Source organism: Centrocercus urophasianus, unplaced genomic scaffold, assembly GCF_019232065.1.
Source record: "Centrocercus urophasianus isolate 14NV4802_14NV808 unplaced genomic scaffold, USGS_Curo_1.0 seq_25, whole genome shotgun sequence".
In the NCBI taxonomy this organism is placed as follows: domain Eukaryota; kingdom Metazoa; phylum Chordata; class Aves; order Galliformes; family Phasianidae; genus Centrocercus; species Centrocercus urophasianus.
The window spans coordinates 10,130,197-10,148,885 of record NW_024884811.1 but is presented as its reverse complement, the minus strand read 5'-3'; the positions used below and the strand labels follow the sequence as shown (position 1 = coordinate 10,148,885).

Genomic DNA, 18,689 nt, shown 5'->3' with positions numbered 1-18,689 from the left:
CATAGTGGTTCCAAGAAGTGGAGGAGCCTCACCTGAAAGCACCGGACTGGACAATGACTGCAACAGCAGAGGTAAAAGAACTTGGTGAATCCACTCTAAATGAGATTAGTGTCAATTACACAATCACTGTGAATATTATTTCACAGTGGAAGACAACTGTGGGTTGCATTCTGATTTTTTGAAACAGGAAGGTGACACAGATTACAGTATTCCAATATGAAGATCCCTGATAAACTAACTCAGCATCAGTCCTTTGGGCTTTTTTTAAAAGCAGGAGAGAGTATCTAAGATGCTGAGAAAGGTTCGGATTCCAGAAATGCAGTGACTCATGCATTTCCAAAACAGCCTTATAACAAGTAGCTGTCCAAATTTCCTATTATATGCAATGCACTTTCAGTGGTGCTGCTGGCATGCTTCCCTCTGAGTCAGTATTGAACCAGTGCCCCAGTTCAGTTAGGTGACCACTGTGCTGCTGGAGCTTCTGTCAGTACAAATAGATGTAAAACAAATATCCCAGTTTCTTGTAGTCAACTGTGTCCCCTTCCAGATGGCAGAGTCCTGTTAATCTTTTTAAAATACCTGGCACAAAGTTGTTATGTCCCTAATTCAACCTGACCTTTCCTATGGCTCCTCCATGTACTGTGTGACAAGCTCTTTCAGGCACGGGAAAACATGGGGAGAGGTGGGGAGGAAGGTAAGGTAGAGGAAATTAAAAGCACCAATTTTAGCCATATAGATATGAAGGGATTCAAAGATGCCAGGAGCAAGACCACTTGCTTTTTCCTTGCTTACAACTTGCTTAATCTTCCATGGAAATTTCTCCATTTCCCTCTTTCTATCCTGAGTTGCACAGCTAATAAGAGACACTGCAGCCTTTGGGAATCACTGATCTGTTTATGAGAGGCTCAGAACAGCCAGTAAACAAAGTAGAGCTCGAGTCAATAATTAAATATTAGCAGCATTTAGCTTGAACAGAAACAAACCTATCCAAATCTTCTGAAATTGCACAAAACAAGGAAACAGATTGCAATGCAAAATTTGGGCCCTTGTGGGCATCTAATTATCAGATGCTATTGCCTCATGCAATGAATAGCAAAAGCCTCCATTGCTTTTTTTCTTTTTCTTCCCTTCCCTTTGCTTTTCTTCCTTTCTGATTAATGTACTAATAGTTTCACTGAACAAAAGAGAGGATGAGACTCTATGTGCTTCCTAATAAAACTTCTGTCTTCTATAAATTTGCCTGCTTCATACTATGTGGAATGTACATAGGAAATTGTGTCCTAAAGACAATTCAACTGAATTGATAGTTTGGTTTTAAGGAGTCAAGTTTGAATTTTTCCCAGAGCATATTCCTTGCCTGCTGAAATAGAGTGAATTTTTCATGGTTAGGTGTTGCCTAATGTGTGCTGGAAAACCACCTTTGTAGATCTGCACCGGCAAGATGGTATTTGAATCTGTTGGAATGTTCTACATATTCATATAGCCTGAAGGCTGGAAACTTTTTATCACCAGCAGAGTAGCACAGATGTCAGTAAAGATACAGTTCAGGCAATGGAAAATGAGATCAAAACAGTTGTTGAGATTCAAATTTTCTTCAAAACACCTTTTTGAATGCAGAAGTGCAGATGTCTTTTGTGGAGAAGTACTGATTAGCAGACTATGCTTTACTGGACCCCAGAGACAGCTTAGATAAGTGCTGTTTGGTTCCCAATAGGACTTCAGATGTAAATAGGGCAAATGCAGCATCTTTGCTTGGTTGTAATGAGAAAGACTGGCCATGTCCCCGTGGCTAAGACTAAGGCGAATAACTTCTTACAGCCTTTTCAACAGCATTTCCTTCCCTAGAGATATTTCTGGCTAAATCTTACTCCATTTTTTAGCAACAATGGATTCCACAAATCTTGTGCTTAGGGATGTAACTCTGCCTCCAGTAATTTCTCTCAGGTGGCAAGGCAGTAAAAAACATTCATAGTAATGAGCAGCAACCTAAATCTGATATCCTTTTTAACCCAGTGCTAAGAAGTTTAGAATCTATTTCCGTCCTCTCTCTAATAATCCAGATAGATTTCTTGCAATTAACCCTTCTTTTTTTTTTTTTTTTGAACAATCATTTTAAAACACTCTTAAAAATACTCCGTTGCAAGAATAAGTCAATCAAAGAGCTCCTGATAGAAGGAGGGGGGACATGGATAGCTCTCATACTACCATTAAGTTTCTGCTTTTGCAGCTGACAGGATCCACAAGCTTTACTGATGACCGGAGGTCCCTTGGTGTGTGCAGCCACACTGCTGTGCATACAACAGCTGGAAAAATTGCTGCTGCCACCTTGGAAAACATACTTTTTCTTCACAGTTGCAACTCTCTTACACGCAGTTGGCAGCACAGCAATTAGGGAACCTTTACCTTGTGGGATAAATCCATGAGCTACGTTAAATAAAGTGTTATATACACACATTAAACAAGAATATTCATGTACTCCATTACATGATTAAAACAAAAGAAAAACCAGAGAACAATGCAATATGCACATATCCAGGAAAGGGAAAGAAAACCTGTTGAATAAGCATTGCTATAAAAAGCAGTAAAACTTTTGCTAGAAACCGTGTAGACTCTTACACAGATTTACAATTGTGTTTGATCGTCCTCCTTCAGCTTCTCATGGGACAAATGTCTAGCTTTGTCATTCTTTATTATGAAACTGACATCAGTCAGCTGGTTTGTAGCCAACTGCACTAATAATAAACTGGCAAGGATATCAAGAATTACTGGAACTATTTGGTCATCTTGAAACTGAAAAAGGAGACTTACTCCAAAACTCCTGAAGGCAAAAAAGTATCACTCTTAAATGCAGTTTCTGTAATAGATGTCTTGCAGCAGAAAGAAACTTAGTAAGTTCAAATTATTTCAGTTAATTTAAAGCCACTGGTCTTAGAACCGTCAGGAGGACCTGGCAATAGGACTCCTCTCATGAGAGATTCAGAGATTCATTTAATATTAGCAAACAAAAATTATATTGCTGAAGATGCAAACACTTAAAAGCATAGAAGAAAGGTGTTAAAAATGAATTTTCATATTTATCACTTACAGCTCAGTAAGTAAAATACTCCATTTGTTTCATAAGGCTTATAGTTGAATAAGGAAAGTTAAGAGGATGCACACGCTTTTGTATCAGCTACATCAGCACACTATTTGCATGTTTGACTGACCCACTTACACAGCTATTTGAAGACATTCAGCTTTTCTGCTCTTCTGGGCTGAGGTCATTCACTTACAGCTTTGCAGTGTTAATCTGGCTCCCATGGAGTATTGTTGGTTAGGGACATCTAGCTGATTGCTTTTGAGTATCTGCCTGACACCAGAGCTCCATGAAACTCAGAAGTATCTTACTAATACTTCAGTGAGTGCTAAGAAGATGGAAACAATCACACAATGCTTTCCTCCATGTCTTTAGGTTTCTGGATGGAACTTCACATGTCTTGAAGCAGCTTTTGCCATTGCCTGCCATTTTTACATTCATCTTGATACCAAAGGGCACTTGTTATCAATTTGGTATGTACTAGGAACTTTCAATCTATCAGATGCAAAGACTGTTTTTGGGTATTCTTCTTTGATATAACTGTTTTGAATTCTAGTGTAGATAAGAGAAGAAGTTGCTTCTCATGGTATAATGAGGAAACTTGCCAAATTAGGGAAAGTGGAATACAGGGGATGAAGGACAGGGTCTTAAGACCACCAGAGAGCTGCATGGCACATGCTCAAAGGACATCAGCATTTATTAATGTGTTTTTGGATAAGAATGAATATGTGTGCTGTTTCCAGGAAATAAACTGCATATGTATATTTTAACTGCACAAATATAGCACCTGAAGTCCGACAGGATGTGCTTGGTTCATCAAGTCACCTGGCATGTATAATGAAATAAAGAATGCCTGCTTCCTAATGCTTCAGTAGTGTTAGGGAGTTTTCTTCCCAGATTTTCCGATGACTATTTCATATTATTTCTTCTACAGCTTTGGTGTAAATCAATAAGACATCACAACACATTTTAACTCTTTTGAGAGTTCCTGAAGTAAGAACAGCAAAGCAATCAAGTAAGAAAGCAATCTGCTTAGCAGTGATGATGCAACTTGCCAGTTTCAGGGCACCTCCATCAGCTGTGAATGGCTGGAAACTGGATGTGGCCTGTAGCAAATGCAGCTGTGCATACCTGTATAAAACCAGCAGATCTGTGATTGCTCTCTCCTCTTTACTCCCAGCAGAAAACATAACTCTTGAACTCATTAAAGTCATCATAGCTAACGAATAACACCAAACCAAAATCCTTACAGCTATTGCATGATGTATTATTGTTCCTGTTAGCCTGTCAAGTTGCCAGTTGTCACATACTCATCCTATTGGTAGAATGAATATCAAGGAGGAAGTATGGTGTAAGTATTCTCAGCCTGGCATGGCCAAACTTCATGGCAAAAGGATGCAATGTGTATTGTGGGCACTAAAGCAATGGCTTACACATAGACTATTTGTGTGAGGCATACCCAGCTGTGCGCTCATGTCAACACTAGAATGAGCTACTTAGGTCTCCAGATCCTCAAAAAGTGTTGCTTTTTACTTGACTTGCACGCCCAGTGACCCCTTATTAGCTCAGTCATTGGAGGAGAACTTGATAGACATACCTGACAGATACGCAACTATTCATTTGCTGTAAAAGAGCTATCAGCAGGGGCTGTTTGTAGTTACTATAAGCAAAACTGGATTCATGGTTTTATGACTTTTGTTATCTGTATTCCACATCATAACATCATACAGAGCACCGGGAGTTAAAGAGTTAATGCTCCAGCTCCATGGACTGCTGATTTTCCAGGTGCCTGGATCTCAGAAGAACATCTATGTACCCCAGAGGACTTTGCATTTCTGTTTTCCATTCAGAGGGAAAGACAAAACTGTTCACAGGTCATGAGACACCCCTTCTCCTTTTCTGCTCATCTCGTCAGCATGTTGCTCCCTAGCCATCTCACCTTCAGCTTTAGAGTAAGGCCTTCAGTTTTGGACATTGTCTCTCACTTACTTGATTTATTAGCTGCAATTCCAATTAACTTGTATTCCCGGTATTACAGTTAGTAAATTAACTTTCCTTCCCATATCATTGCCACTGTTTTTATTTATTTACTTATTACTGTTTCTTTCTCTTCTTGTTCCCTTCCCTTCTTTTTTTTCGGACTAGTGGACCTGTAGACCTGCTGTCCCCATCATGAACACAGACAGATCTAGAGATAAGTCCATGACAAAAAAGCATGATACAATGAGTAGGTAGTGATGCCAAAAGAGAAACACATCAGAAAACTGAGCTCTGGGGCTTCTGTGACTTCACATATTGACAACATTTTAAAGTAAACATGCTCAGAAAAGTTCACAGTCTGCTCTTCAGCTATCTGCTAGCTTGAGGTTAGTGGTCAGTAGCGAAGGGAGTGAGCTACATGGAAATTCACATAGCGCTTCAAAAAGGGAGGATATTTTGCAGCTCTGTAGGAGGAATGGAAGACCATTCCTTATGAGTGTTTTTGAAAAGGACAGAGTGCCCTTAGTGTTTCCTTTTCTTCCCCGGAAATACACGACAACATCTACACACAGCTGACTATTCACCAAATTTAGCAGGTCCATCTTGGTGCACACTTTCTGTGTGGTTCAAGTGCTATAAAATACTCCACAGAGAAATGCTGCTGATAAAAAACTACAACTGAACAAGCGCATGGGGGTGCAACAGTGCAGCCACGCACAAATCCCAGAGTTCTTATGTGTTCTTGCCCAAAGAGTCAGAAAAGGCAAGATACACCCTGGGATGAAATAGCCAGCTCAGAGTAGGTTAAAGGTATTACAGTTCTTTCTGAACAAACTGCCATAACAAAATAAAAAGAAAAAAAAGCACAACAAACCCACATTAAAATTATAAATGTACTTCTCACTTATGCTGTGTTTTAGTCTGGTATCCACCTTTCCAGCGCTTTTTAAAAGGTGAAATCTGTTTTATTGAACTCTACAATGCAATATACTGCAGGTCTGACCACACCTGAATCAAAGCTGCTGAAGTACACTCAGCTTCTTGCATGGAAAGCCGAATACTGCTGTTTCTGATGGAATCATCTTGTCATTGCCAGAACCTTTTCAAGAGCAATTTCTTCAAGGCCTGAATCAGTGCCCATTGAAAGGAAAGGAAAGGATTCCTACTGATGGCAGTAGGCCCAAATAAGCCAAAGGTTTAGGCTGCCTTTGCCAGGAAATTTTGTTTTGATGACTTTTAAAGCTTTGCCTTTGTACTTCACTTTCTTATGGAGCTTATTTTTCAGTGAATTTTTTTCCAGACCTTTCATACTCTGGATAAAATGGAGTTGATGTGGTTCTGTCCCTGATTCAGCACAGATCATTTTATCAGATTAATTCTTAGAGACAATGTTAAAACATTGTGCTGTCCAATAGCCTGATTTTTTTCAGTATGAATACATGGGACGAAGGTAAAAGCTAAAGAAAACGGTATAATGCCCTCACAACAAAACCACAGAAGCCAGTTTACCCTGTGGCTGAAGCCCTCTTGCAGTTTGGCTTAGGAAGTAAGAATTGACACTTCAGTGCAGATGGGGAACGGTGAAGATTTCACTACAGAAGAATCTAGGAGGGTCTCATAAGGTCCCACGGAACGTGGGAGAGCCTGTGGTTATGCATGTGCTCCTTTGATGCCACTAGATGGAAATTTATTACCCAGATGCAAATCAGGTGAACAAACCTGTCTTAAAGGGGTTAATTAGGGCACTTGAGCTATGTACAAAATAAGACTGGAAAGGAATGAGAAAGAATGTGCACTGTAGATATGAGTTTGTTTCTGGAGATCTAGCCCATCATTGATTGCAATTGCTATGATACCTACCTGCAGAAAAGAAGTACTTATCCATCCTGTACACAAGTAGACTCAAAGACTACTTCCTGTTGTCTTTAATTCACTTGCTCTCTTCTTCTGGAATACATAGTTTCAGGCCAGACTTCAGATATTTAAATAAAAATAAAATACAAAAATCAACTACTCAAAATAGCAAATTTTGTTATATTTTCAATATCGTAGATAATATTTCTGAGAAATAATTACAGCTACCTGGATCAGAGGTCATCCCTAAGCTCATTCCTTTTGTATACCCTTGTCATAACAAGGGCAGAGAAGATAACATTTAAACCTGAAACAACACTGAAAATCAAATACAAATTTCTAGGGCTCAACAAATCAAGACACAGGAAGACTTCAGTTTCCTAGGCAAGAGTAAATGGTCATGGTAACTTCAGCAAAGGCAGGATGTGATCTTTTGCCCATTTGTTCATCTGTCTGCACCCATACGTTCCTGTATTTCCGTAACACTGGAGGAATTCAGTTACACGAATTCTCTCTCAAACTGAAAGACTGCAGATAGGTTAAGTCTTAAGCTGGTAAAGAGTGTTGTTCTCTACTAGGAAAAGTAATGCCACATGATCACAGCCTTCTCCAAATCCACAATGCCAGCACAAAGAAGCAGCAGGAATCATCCTCAAAGCTCTACCACCCAACTTGTACCAGCCCAGAATGCCTGAGCTCTTCATAGAAGGGTGAGGATATCTCCCCGAAGTTGCTTATGCTAACTTGATACCGGGTATCTGGGCTCCCTAATACAAACCTTGTATGAAGGCAACTAGATATTCAACAGAGAGAAAAAAATAAGTTTCAGTGCAAAGCATCCTCCTCTCTGTCCCTGTAACTGGACTGTAATTTGAGTCCCTTATAGCAATTTCGTAATACAGACTCATTTTGCTCTAAGACATGAAGCCAGCTGGGCAGCTGGGATAATGTCTCTGTCTGGTGTGGCATTTAATATCTAGCCTGGAAGTCCAATGTGTAGGCATTTCTTCGCCCCTCATACTGCAGCTGAATGACTGTGCTGTGTTGATTTGAAATGACCTGACTAATCTCAACTTCCTCTAACAGTTTAATGAAATGTCAGAAGTGAACAAGGTCCATGGAATTGAAAAAAGACCATTCAAACAATGATGAAAAGAAACACATGGACAGCAATTTTTAAACAGTCTTTGGACTATTGGAAATAATTCAGTGAGTTCTAGCCAAGCTGCAACATAAACATACTAAGAAGGGATTGAAAAACGTTTTATATAAAGCTGCATTTTTTATCTAGACTGTGTAATCCACAAAAACGAGATACATGGGAAAAGCCATCAGTAGGTGAGTTCAAAAAAAATAAAAGACCCTCCCTGCTCCCCTCATATCTGTCAGTGTTTGGAAAAACAAACCACAAAACAACAGTTACATAGTTCTGGTTCCACCATCTGAAATTACAGGAGGGAGAGGCAAAAGGATCTGGCAAACTGAGTCCCTCTCCTTTCCAAGGAAAGCTTAATGGCACTCTCAACTGCAGAAATTAAATATGCTGATCGTAGCACAGCCTCACAGAATACCAACTAAGAGGGAAAAACTTACACCATAATCCCTGTGAGGTAAGGTACAATCAGCTACAACAAACTCTTTGGGGCTTTTAGTGTCACTAACATCTTACATCCTATTAGGAAGTAAAATGTCCTAAAAAGCATAAAAATGCTCTCCAGAGGTTACCATATCTCACTTCCCTGTGCTACAGCAGGACATGGCCATCATAGCAGTAATCTGAAAGCACACAGGAATCCCTAGCACACAAGAGAATTCAGACTCTATCTCTAAGATTAGAAGGCCATAAACTCTTCAGGAGTCTCTCCTTCCTGCAGCAGATCCAGCATTCGTTCAGTTACACTCCCACTGCCTCTCAGCATTGCTGTGCCACACTAGGTTTGAGGGGTGTTTGTGAATGAAGGTCACAGAAGAGTTTCCAAACTTTGGGGCTGCAGCACGCTCTTGCGTGTTAACAATTTCCAGTACTCAAAGCTGGGAGACAGCAAGCCTGAGCAATGACAGAAAACTTACCATCTCTGCAACCCTTGCACTCTCAAGGCAATGTTCTATGAAAAATGTGATGTGATCACATAATCAAAAGCTAACTCTTGTGCAGAAACCTAGAAGGCAGGGAATGGAACAATCCAGAAGCTGAAAGGGCATAGTGTAAAGCCAATAAGGCTTTTGGCATTGCAATCAAATGCCATTACCGTGGAATATTTTTCATTATGTGAAGCCTGAACATTTGAAATTTTTTAAGAAAAAAGAAAATGTTACATAACATGCTTTCCCAAAATTCCTGTCTAAATGATGCAACATTTGAATCTTGAATGCTCATTTTTGCTGCAAAAATCATTTGAACTAATGGATTTAATATATTAACTGGCATCTAGGCATGTATTAATACAGATATAAGAGGAAAAATGGACTTGCAGAAGTAGACACAGCTGTGATTGGCAAAACTGAGACAAAAGTGAAAGCTAGTAAGTAAAGGAGAGATTTTGAAGACTGCTAGAAAAGGAAGAATCTGGACCATGACAACACTAAGCAAGCAGAACAGATAACGCTAGGCCATTACAGAGAAGGCCTGTACAAGCTTGGATATATAGAATGTAATTTTTTCTCTCGTCATGGCAGAAGGCAGACTTAAAGCCCTGTCACCTGCCCTTGCCTTTGGAAAATAAAACCATTTAACGTGAGTCTTCCACTGAAGTACTAATCCCTTGGTCAAGGTGTTCAAACCACATGTAATCACCCAACCTCTGCTGCACAGACACGTCCACAACTGCTCCCGGAGCTTTCTGGGAGTTTTCCTGGCTACTGATGGCTTTGGCAGTGCCTAAAGGTCATGCTGGGTTATTCTCTTATACTGCTTGAGATCCGGATTTGAGTTTGATGATATCAGCCATATGCTCACATGTAATGGAGCCTCATGCAATGAAAACTTCAGGCTGTGTCACAGAGTTACCACATCAATACGGAGGGCTGGATTTTCAGAGTGCAGTGAAGGAAGGATGCTGCCAAGCACATAGCCTAGTAATGCTGTGAAGAAAGCTTCAGCCTGGTACTTGCCAGAGCTGAAAGAAAACCTTTCACTTCTCAGCAAATTCAAAGAAAAAGATAGAATTGAGTATTTCCATCAAAATTTATTCTTCTTCTACGGAAAGATGGCAAACAACATTTCACAATGCACCACTGAGTTAATACACTACTTTTTTTCTGCTCTGTTAAATCACACGATGATTTCCTGGAATAGAAAATATAAGGAACTGGAATTAGCTGGCCATCACTTCAGGTCACATAGGCAAGCAGGATGAAGTCTGCTACTTTCTGTGCCTGCATGAAGAGAGACTGCAATCTATATCTGCTTCTTCTTCTCAGGCAACTGAACTTGCCTTTAAATTTTAAAAAATTACTTTTCAACTTACGACCTTGGTTACTACCAAAGGAAAAAAAAAATCAAAACATTGTTCTGCTTACTCCCAAATTGATTCTGATGCTTGTGAATATTCTGACTGCATGTAATAAAATGAAAAATATATATACTTTTCATAATAAAATGCGTTTTAGGTTGTGGAGTCTCCTTCTCTGGAGATGTTCAAGACCTGCCTGGATGCCTACCTGTGCGACCTGCTGTAGGGAACCTGCTTTGGCAGGGGGGTTGGACTCGATGATCTCTGGAGGTCCCTTCCAACCCCCACGATTCTGTGATTCATTTCACTTGAGATAGCCTAATAAAATTATTTCCTATCACTTCAATTCTTATCAACTTAAAATTTAAGGTGTTAAAGTGCATCAAGAACCTCTGTGCAATCCAGATCTAAAGCAGGCTTTCAGGAAGATACAGATAATTTCCCTCTAAATTTTAATCAAATTAGATGATTGTATTTTGCTCACTTGAAAAAAAGAGACAAACAGAAGATACAATTAAGACACATCAACATGAACTCTATCTTACTTGGGAATTTCTGCTGACCTACTACATCACAATGGAAATCAATTTTAATGACATCAAGGAACATTTACTACTAGCCTAAACAGCAAAGATTTAACTCATGGAGTTCTGAATCTCAAATCTGAATAAAACATGGAAGAATATAACCAGTTGGAATAGCTGCAGTCATCCAGGTTTGTACTGAGATGAAGCACTGTATCTAAAATATATAAGTAGCTGAGCTTCATGTGAATCAGGCCAACAATGCTTGAGATTTTACTTTTTTTTTTTTCACTCTCATTTTGGTGTTCAAGTTCTCTTCTATCCCAAGTAAATTTGGAGGTTTAGCATCATTAATGTTGAGGAACTGTAAATGTGCAAAATTAGTCAGAAGGGCAGTTTATTGGGTAGGAAAAAAAAAAGAAGGTTTAATTTGTGAAATAGACTAGTGAGAACACTGAAGAAACACACCACCAAGTAACATACAGTGATGACTGCACAGACATTCAAGTAAGAAGCTTAACTGCAATTTTACGGAAGAGGTCAGACCCAGTTCCTGCGGAGCAAATGTGTAGGCCAGCACTAATGGTGTCAGCAGCATCAGACGTACTCACTGTGAGGCAGTGAAAAGGGTGGACTGATAGGCCATAGGCAATAGGGAAACCATGCACTGGACAAGAAGAGTACACAAGGAAGATAACGAGGATGGTGTAAATATTTTCCATACAGAACAGATGGTGGGTGTACTCTTCAATTTTGATTTAAAGGCATAAAAAGTTCCAACAAAAAAAAAACAAGAGAATCTGAAATAATTATGTGTATTTCATACAAGGCAGAGGTCACTTATGGAAGACAGTGTCTTTTGCAAAGTTTAAAAAGTCCATGATAGACAAATGGAACTGCATCATCACTACAAAAACTCACACAAAAAAAATTCACAGAATTATTCCTTAGAGAAATATGGCAGATTATCTAGGTAATGCTGTAAACACATATTTTAGGTTAGGGCTCAGATCCTCAGGCAAAGGAAGTTGTATACATACACATGCACACTCTCTCAGTTGGTAAACAAGAAGTTAAAAACAAAATCAATAGTAACAAGAACAACTAAACACCACCACCTTTCCCATATTCTTCCAGTTTCTTTTAAGAACCAGCTAAAACAGAAATTATTTCCTTTAATGCACAATGTGAAAGTATGCTAGCTTTGCCTGTAATGTCTCTGCTCAGGTCTGAAACATCAAGCCTGTAAAGCATCTTGCACCCACAGAACTACATAATAACTCCTGACAAGACAACTTCACTTAAAAGTTAAAAGAGTTGAAGTGAGGTCAAGCCTGGAATTCTGATTTTAATTGAGTCTTGTTTTATTTTTTTTTCAACCCCCTGATGTTTTTCATTTTAAGATCACAAATAGCTTGTGTACATATTGGTTCTGAATAAAACACTGGGATAAGAGTTTATTGTTTCTTGTAGTTGGAATTTTTTACAGGAAGAATGTTGCCAAAACAATTTAATAGCATATTCAAAATTAAGAGCGCATTTTGACCCAAATGACAATAAATTAACTTTAAAAAAGTAAAAAAGTAAAAGAAAAAAAGGGAAGAAAATGATTTCTTCATTTTCCAAACAAAACAGTAAAACAATTGCAACAAAAGAACATTTCAAACAGCTAGTGAACAATACCACAGAAACACGTTCAGATTAAAGGTAAGGACAGTTCTTTCAAAAGAAAGAGGAGTCCTACAGCTTAAGGCTGCAAGCTGAGTGTTTTGAGAAGTTAGCTCTAAAAAATTAAAATATCTGACCATCATTAACCCTTGATGTATATTCAACAGCAACTGAACCACTCCAATCATATTTGAAGTATTTCACTAATCTCAAAATTGTGTTTTTAGTGGAACAAAGCAGGTTTTCTTTCAAGTGCCTGTAAGATGTGTTTTGAATTTATTTCAAAGGTGCAGCTTTTCTCAAGATGATTGCATTATCAAGTGTGATAATGTTGCTCAAGGCTGTGGCCAAATGTCACAGTATCACTCGTGACAGCCACAGGGAGAAAGGGATTTTCAGAATAGAAATTGTGCAATCAGATTAGCCAGTCCAAGGAGGATTATAAAGATGTGAATGATCAACGCTGGCCACGTCAGCTGCCCAGCACGATGCATGGAGATCACGTAGATGAGTGATGGATACACAAAGACAAAGGCCAGACCACACGTTGCTCCAGAGTATCTGAAGAAAGGGAGAAGGGGAAAAGAGCAAAGAAAAAAAAAAGGGGTGGGGGAGGGAAGAGAACAAAATGCTTTATGTTAACTCTTACTTTTTCTTGTCTTTTTTTTTTTTCACTCAAACTAGTGAACAGTCTGACCAAACAATGGCTACTTGCAGTCACTAAACACTGATTTATGTTCATTGTTGTCCTGCACTGGCATTTCATGATGTCTCTCTCAGTCCCCTGACTCTCCCTACCTCCTCTCTGACATACCGCTGATGTTTCCTCACATTACCACATGATTCTGGGCATGAACTGGACTCATTATGGATGTTTTTACTTTCTTCAGGGAAATAGAAATAAAATACCAACAGTGCTTACTTTAAGTATCTCTTACTTACAGAACTGCAAATCTTATTGATTCCCAGCCATCTGAGAACATGTTAAAGCACATAACAATAGAACTGCTCTTGAAATTGCAACTTTTATTTTAAATGAGATTCAAAAAGGCTGTTCTCCAGACCCAAAAAGATCAAAATGCCCTTCTTGAAGCACAATCAAACACAGCAACTGAAACATCTAACTTTTTCTAAGCATTCTCTTGCATATCAAACCTTTTCATTATTTTCCCCTGCTGTGAATTTCCATCTATTAAGCTATAGTGCAGCCAAACGTAAATTATTAACTAGCAACATATTTTATTTCAAAGATTTGATCACGCCCTTTAGACAGTGGAAATACTGCTACATAAAATAAGCCTGCATAACAAAACTTGTAAATATACATTAGATTGTACATAGAAAATTTATCAGTTGGAAATGCACTATTCCAAATGCTTAAGTGCCATGCACAGTGAATGCGTCAGCAGAAGTCAAGACCAGTTTGCAAATAGAGACGTGTATTACATGATATTTATTTTCAGTTAATAAGTAAACTGTCTCTATCACTGGAATCAGAATGTTTTCACTAAAATGAGAAATAATAACAAAAGAAAAGGAAATGGAAAAAAGGACACCTCAAAGATCAGCTATTGAGCAAAAGTAAGCCATTCTGCTAATACTAACCACCCTAAGCCTCTCATTCTAGTTTTATAATTGCAAATTTCTATATTTTTAAACATCTCCCTCTCCTGGTGCCATAGGAATAATACAAACTAGGATTGAATGAAAGTGATTATGTATATGGAATCATAAAATGGTCTGGGTTGGAAAGGACCTTAAATCCACCCAGTCCCAACTCCTGCCATGGGCAGGGCTGCTCCCACCAGCTCAGGCTGCCCAGTCCCCATCCAACCTGGCCTTAAGCACCTCTAAGGATGGGGCACCCACAGCTTCTCTGGGTAGCTGTGGCAGCATCTCATCACAGCATGAGGAAAGAATTTACTAGCCTACATTTCTCCTCTTCTATTTTAAAGCTGTTCTCCCTTGTCCTGTCACTATCAGACCATGTAGAAGTTGTTCTCCTTCCTGTTTATCAGCCTTTAAGTAGCAGAAGGTATCAATGAGGCCTCCCTGCAGCATTCTCCACTCCAGAATGAACAAGCCCAGCTTTCAGCCTTTTTTCATAGGAGAATTACAGAAATCCCATTTGTTTAACACAGTAGATCTAAGATGCAATTTAGAAGTACAATTTTTAGGTTACTTTTCCCTTTTAAGTTACCTGCACTATTGCATTTTTATCATAGACTTTCAAATTAGCTTCAAACAGTCTTAACATAAAAATGAGAGAAATCAGACAATAAGCAAGGAACTTTTATGCTGACATAATATTCTTTGATGTGGACAGTTACACGATGACCAGGTATAGCTATAGTGAATCTTGGGGAATCATCTCAGTCACCACAGATGCAAAAGTACTATTATGGATAGTTGCTTGTCAGAACTTTTAAAGAGCAGAAGCAGATTGCTTATACTTCTAAATTTGCTCTGCACAACTTACAGAAGTCTAGGTGAACAAAATATAAAGTTACAATTCCTTACCCTCTTATTGTTCTTTTACAAAATTGAGACATAAACACATTAACACCGTAGGTAAGTTTAATGTGCAAAGCAATGCTTACCTTATGATACCTCCAATATTTGGATAAAATCTTGCCATTGCTACTCCAGCTCCTACAATTGCTACGTTCAGAGCAAGCACATGGAAAACACTACAGAAAAGTGAGAAAAAAGGTATTAAAATCTACACTGTATTTATTACAAAACACCATCACTTTTAATTTAAACTAATATTTAATTGGTACATGGATAGTATTTCAATTCAAGCATGACTCATGCTATTAAAGCTGATTCATTTCACAGGAAATACAATATTTATTGAAAATTCTGAACACCAAACTATAAATATCTAGTGTTTTGACTTCAAATATTCTTAAGGAGTAAGTATGTATAATCTGGCAATCCTTCTGAAAGCATCAGACATGGTACTCAGCTTTCAAGTATTTCAGATAGATATTCAAATACTGAAGAAATCCACAAGAAAGAATTAGCTAGCTCAGAGAATGATCTGGACTGCTATGTGTGTGTGAGCTACGGAAACCAAGAGAGATACATCACTGAAAGAAAAACATTACACAAAATGCTACGGAAAAAAAACAAGCAAACAAGCTTAGTACTTGACCTCTAATATATTTTGACGCAAAACAAACGTTTGAGATGTTGGACCTAATTTAATATCGGGCATGCATACTGCTTATACTAGATTTTTTAAAATTGATTTTGGTTCTACAAATAATTTCCTGTTGCTTTCCTTTTTGCAATAAGGATGAAAAAACTGGAGGCTTCCTGTTCTCCACAAGCAGCTTTTAATGCCTGAGACTAACTTAGTTCAGGCATTATGCACACAGCTAACACTTGGGAGAATATCACTTTTCTTCAGAGAATATAAAATGTTGGCATATTTCAGTAAAGTCAGGAAATGTAAGAAAAAACACTGGGATATTTTGGTCACACAGCTGTTTCTATGAAGGGAAAGAAGAATTTGCACACAGGAACCATAGATTCAGTTTTCATTGGTTCAGAATGCTTTGATTTCTTAAAATAATCAAAACCCATAAGCTGATGCTGATTGTTTTAAACGTAGAATGTATCTGTGCTACATAGAAAGTCACTAATGAACAATCTTTTCAAGTGGGCTACAGCTGAAACAGTAAAAGTCACCACTCTCATGGCTGAAAGGCTGGCTGCTGGCTTCCAGGTTTGGAAGAAAGGTTGAAGCAGTAGAGGGGACTCATTTGAGTGTAGGGGAACCGTGGCAATTCACGCACAAAGACATAATTGAAGATACACACTATATCTAAGATTTGCCCATCAAAAATGATCTAAAACTAGACAGAAATAACATCCTTCACTCTGGGCTTGGCACTCTTAACAGTGGTGCATGAGAGGTACACTGCAGAGACTGAAGACAGCAGTGGGAACACAGCAGCTGAGAGAAACATCGTCCCATATAAAGCTGGTAAAACCCCAAGGATCACTCCCCAAGAACCAGATGATGAATAAAAGATGGGCCAAACATCTACTGTTTCTCTAATACTCTCTTAAAAAAACCTAATCAATGGCACAGTTCATGAAACTTTTTGTTAACATTTTCTCTCACATGGCAGTTTGCAAATCTCACCATGAGATAACACAAACGAAGACAAAATTTATAAACACAGAAAATGGTGGCAATTCTTTCCTTCCTTTTTTGCTGAGACAAACTTTCAGCAGGTAAGATTAAACAGAGTGCAGGCCACACAACTAGGACATGTTTTCCAAATTTAGGTTGGTACAGAATATTTTTGCAGAAAAACTGAAAAAAGTTGGGAATATTTCATTTTGACATGCTTTACAACAGAAACGATTTTGTAGTTCAGAGTTGTTGCTTTTTTAAAAATTAATTCAAGCTTTTTACAACTTCAAAGGCAAAGTTACGTGCGTGCAGATGTGTGTGCGAGCATGTGTGCTGTGAAATGAAGTATGATTCCAGTTCTTCATCTGGGAAAAAACATCAGGACAAACAAGGATGTGTTTTTACTCAAGTGAAAGCAATTGTCTGAAAATGCTCCAAAGCAAGGCAGTGCTTGCAGAGAACTGGTTTCCAGTTTCTGTTGTCACAATTAAGCAGCAATCTCAAGACAAGTAACAAAAAGCCTGAAAAGGATTTTAATCCATTCACTTCAAAGAAAAAGGTGACACTATTTCTCCTTGGAACATTTCTGCACCTCCTTCTACCATTTCAATAACAGCTCAAATTAGACTGTGCTTCCAGTTCACCAATAAAACGGACTGTGTATTTAAACTGCAACAAAATAGCTCCTCCACACCTGTGCGTTCGGGTTCTTCTAACTGTTCAGATGCTCACAGGTTATCTCACCTTTCAGAAAGGAGGAACTAATATTCCTAAATCCTGAGAAAAACACTGACATTTTGAAAACAATCCTTCTGAACAAAGATCTGACATCTACAGCTACCAGCAACTGCGTTATTTCAGACAGTGCATTTTTATAAATAAGATTCCAAGTTTTATGCAGGTGCATACCTGCCAGGACAAGCACTCCGCCATAGGAGTGGCGGAGGCATAGGCATTATGTTTTCACGATGCAGCTTGGTTCACCAGTAGCTTGCTGTACACTTAATGGTCACCACATGTTGCACAAGGTGGTCAGAAAAGAAGTAATTTTTGGCAGCATAACCACATCACTTCTGGCTTTTTTAGATCCATAGGGAAAAAAGCATTCAGTAGACACGCTGCATCCAGTCTTCTCCTGGAGAAGTGGTGGTTGCAGTTAACCTTGTGAATAATGGCCATATTATTTCGCTAACTTCAGCATCCTTAAACTAAGAATCACACACCAACAAGAGTGAAGACAAACCCCGGGGCAGGGAATAAACTAAAGAAGAAACTGGTTAAAAGCCCTGACAGGTCAGAAGCAAAGAAATTAGAAGTGCTGCAATCAGTGTGGAATCACAACATGAACACACACATTTGAATAGTAAGGAAATCAAAACAACATAAGTAAAGATTTTTGAAAAGTCACTGAATCTAAAACTGAATTTTCTTCCCAAAGTCTCGCCCAAGTGACACCAGTCAAAAGACTCTGAATCACTGCACTTCAGATGCAAAGCAGAAACGTACATGCAAACAGCAGAAATGTACTTCACTGCATCAGAAGACACAGCTGTAGGAGAACTGGCAGGTCTGCTGGGCTGCCATGGAGTAAGGGGAGGACATCTTTTAGGAAAGCCAAGGGATTTCTGTCCATCGGTTTATTTAACCTCCCAGAGCAAGGAAGATTTTAAGAAGAAATTCTAAAAAACGATGACTGTACAAAGTATTTTATGCACGGCATATAATTAATTAAGGGAATTCTCTGTCACAACTATCACTGTAGCTACAAGCCAACAGTAACACTAGAAAAAATTACTTTTCTATACATGCAAGAAGATCCAGAATCACACCAGAGGCAGCAGATAAACCACATGCCTCTGGCCATAAGTCACTCATTAAACGATGCCATTGCAAATATGTCCTGCTTTAGAAAAGAAAGTAATTTCCCAAAACACAGCATTTTGGCCTTCTTTTACAACACATGAGAGAGAAGAAAGATCTTC

The 18,689-nt window shown here is 38.6% G+C and overlaps 1 protein-coding gene across 3 annotated transcripts in view; it reads right to left on the bottom strand.

The window, feature by feature from the left end:
• Nucleotides 1-12,229: 12,229 nt before the first annotated feature.
• SLC38A9 (solute carrier family 38 member 9) overlaps nt 12,230-18,689 on the bottom strand; it is a 42,214-nt gene continuing 35,754 nt past the window's right edge. For all 3 annotated transcript variants that reach the window (XM_042825663.1, XM_042825664.1, XM_042825665.1), the window contains exons 14-15: nt 15,155-15,244; nt 12,230-13,115 (exon numbers count right to left, since the gene is read on the bottom strand). In XM_042825663.1, coding sequence (XP_042681597.1) covers nt 12,950-13,115; nt 15,155-15,244 — 256 coding nt within the window. In that variant the 3' untranslated portion in view covers nt 12,230-12,949. The remainder of the gene's footprint in view (nt 13,116-15,154; nt 15,245-18,689) is intronic.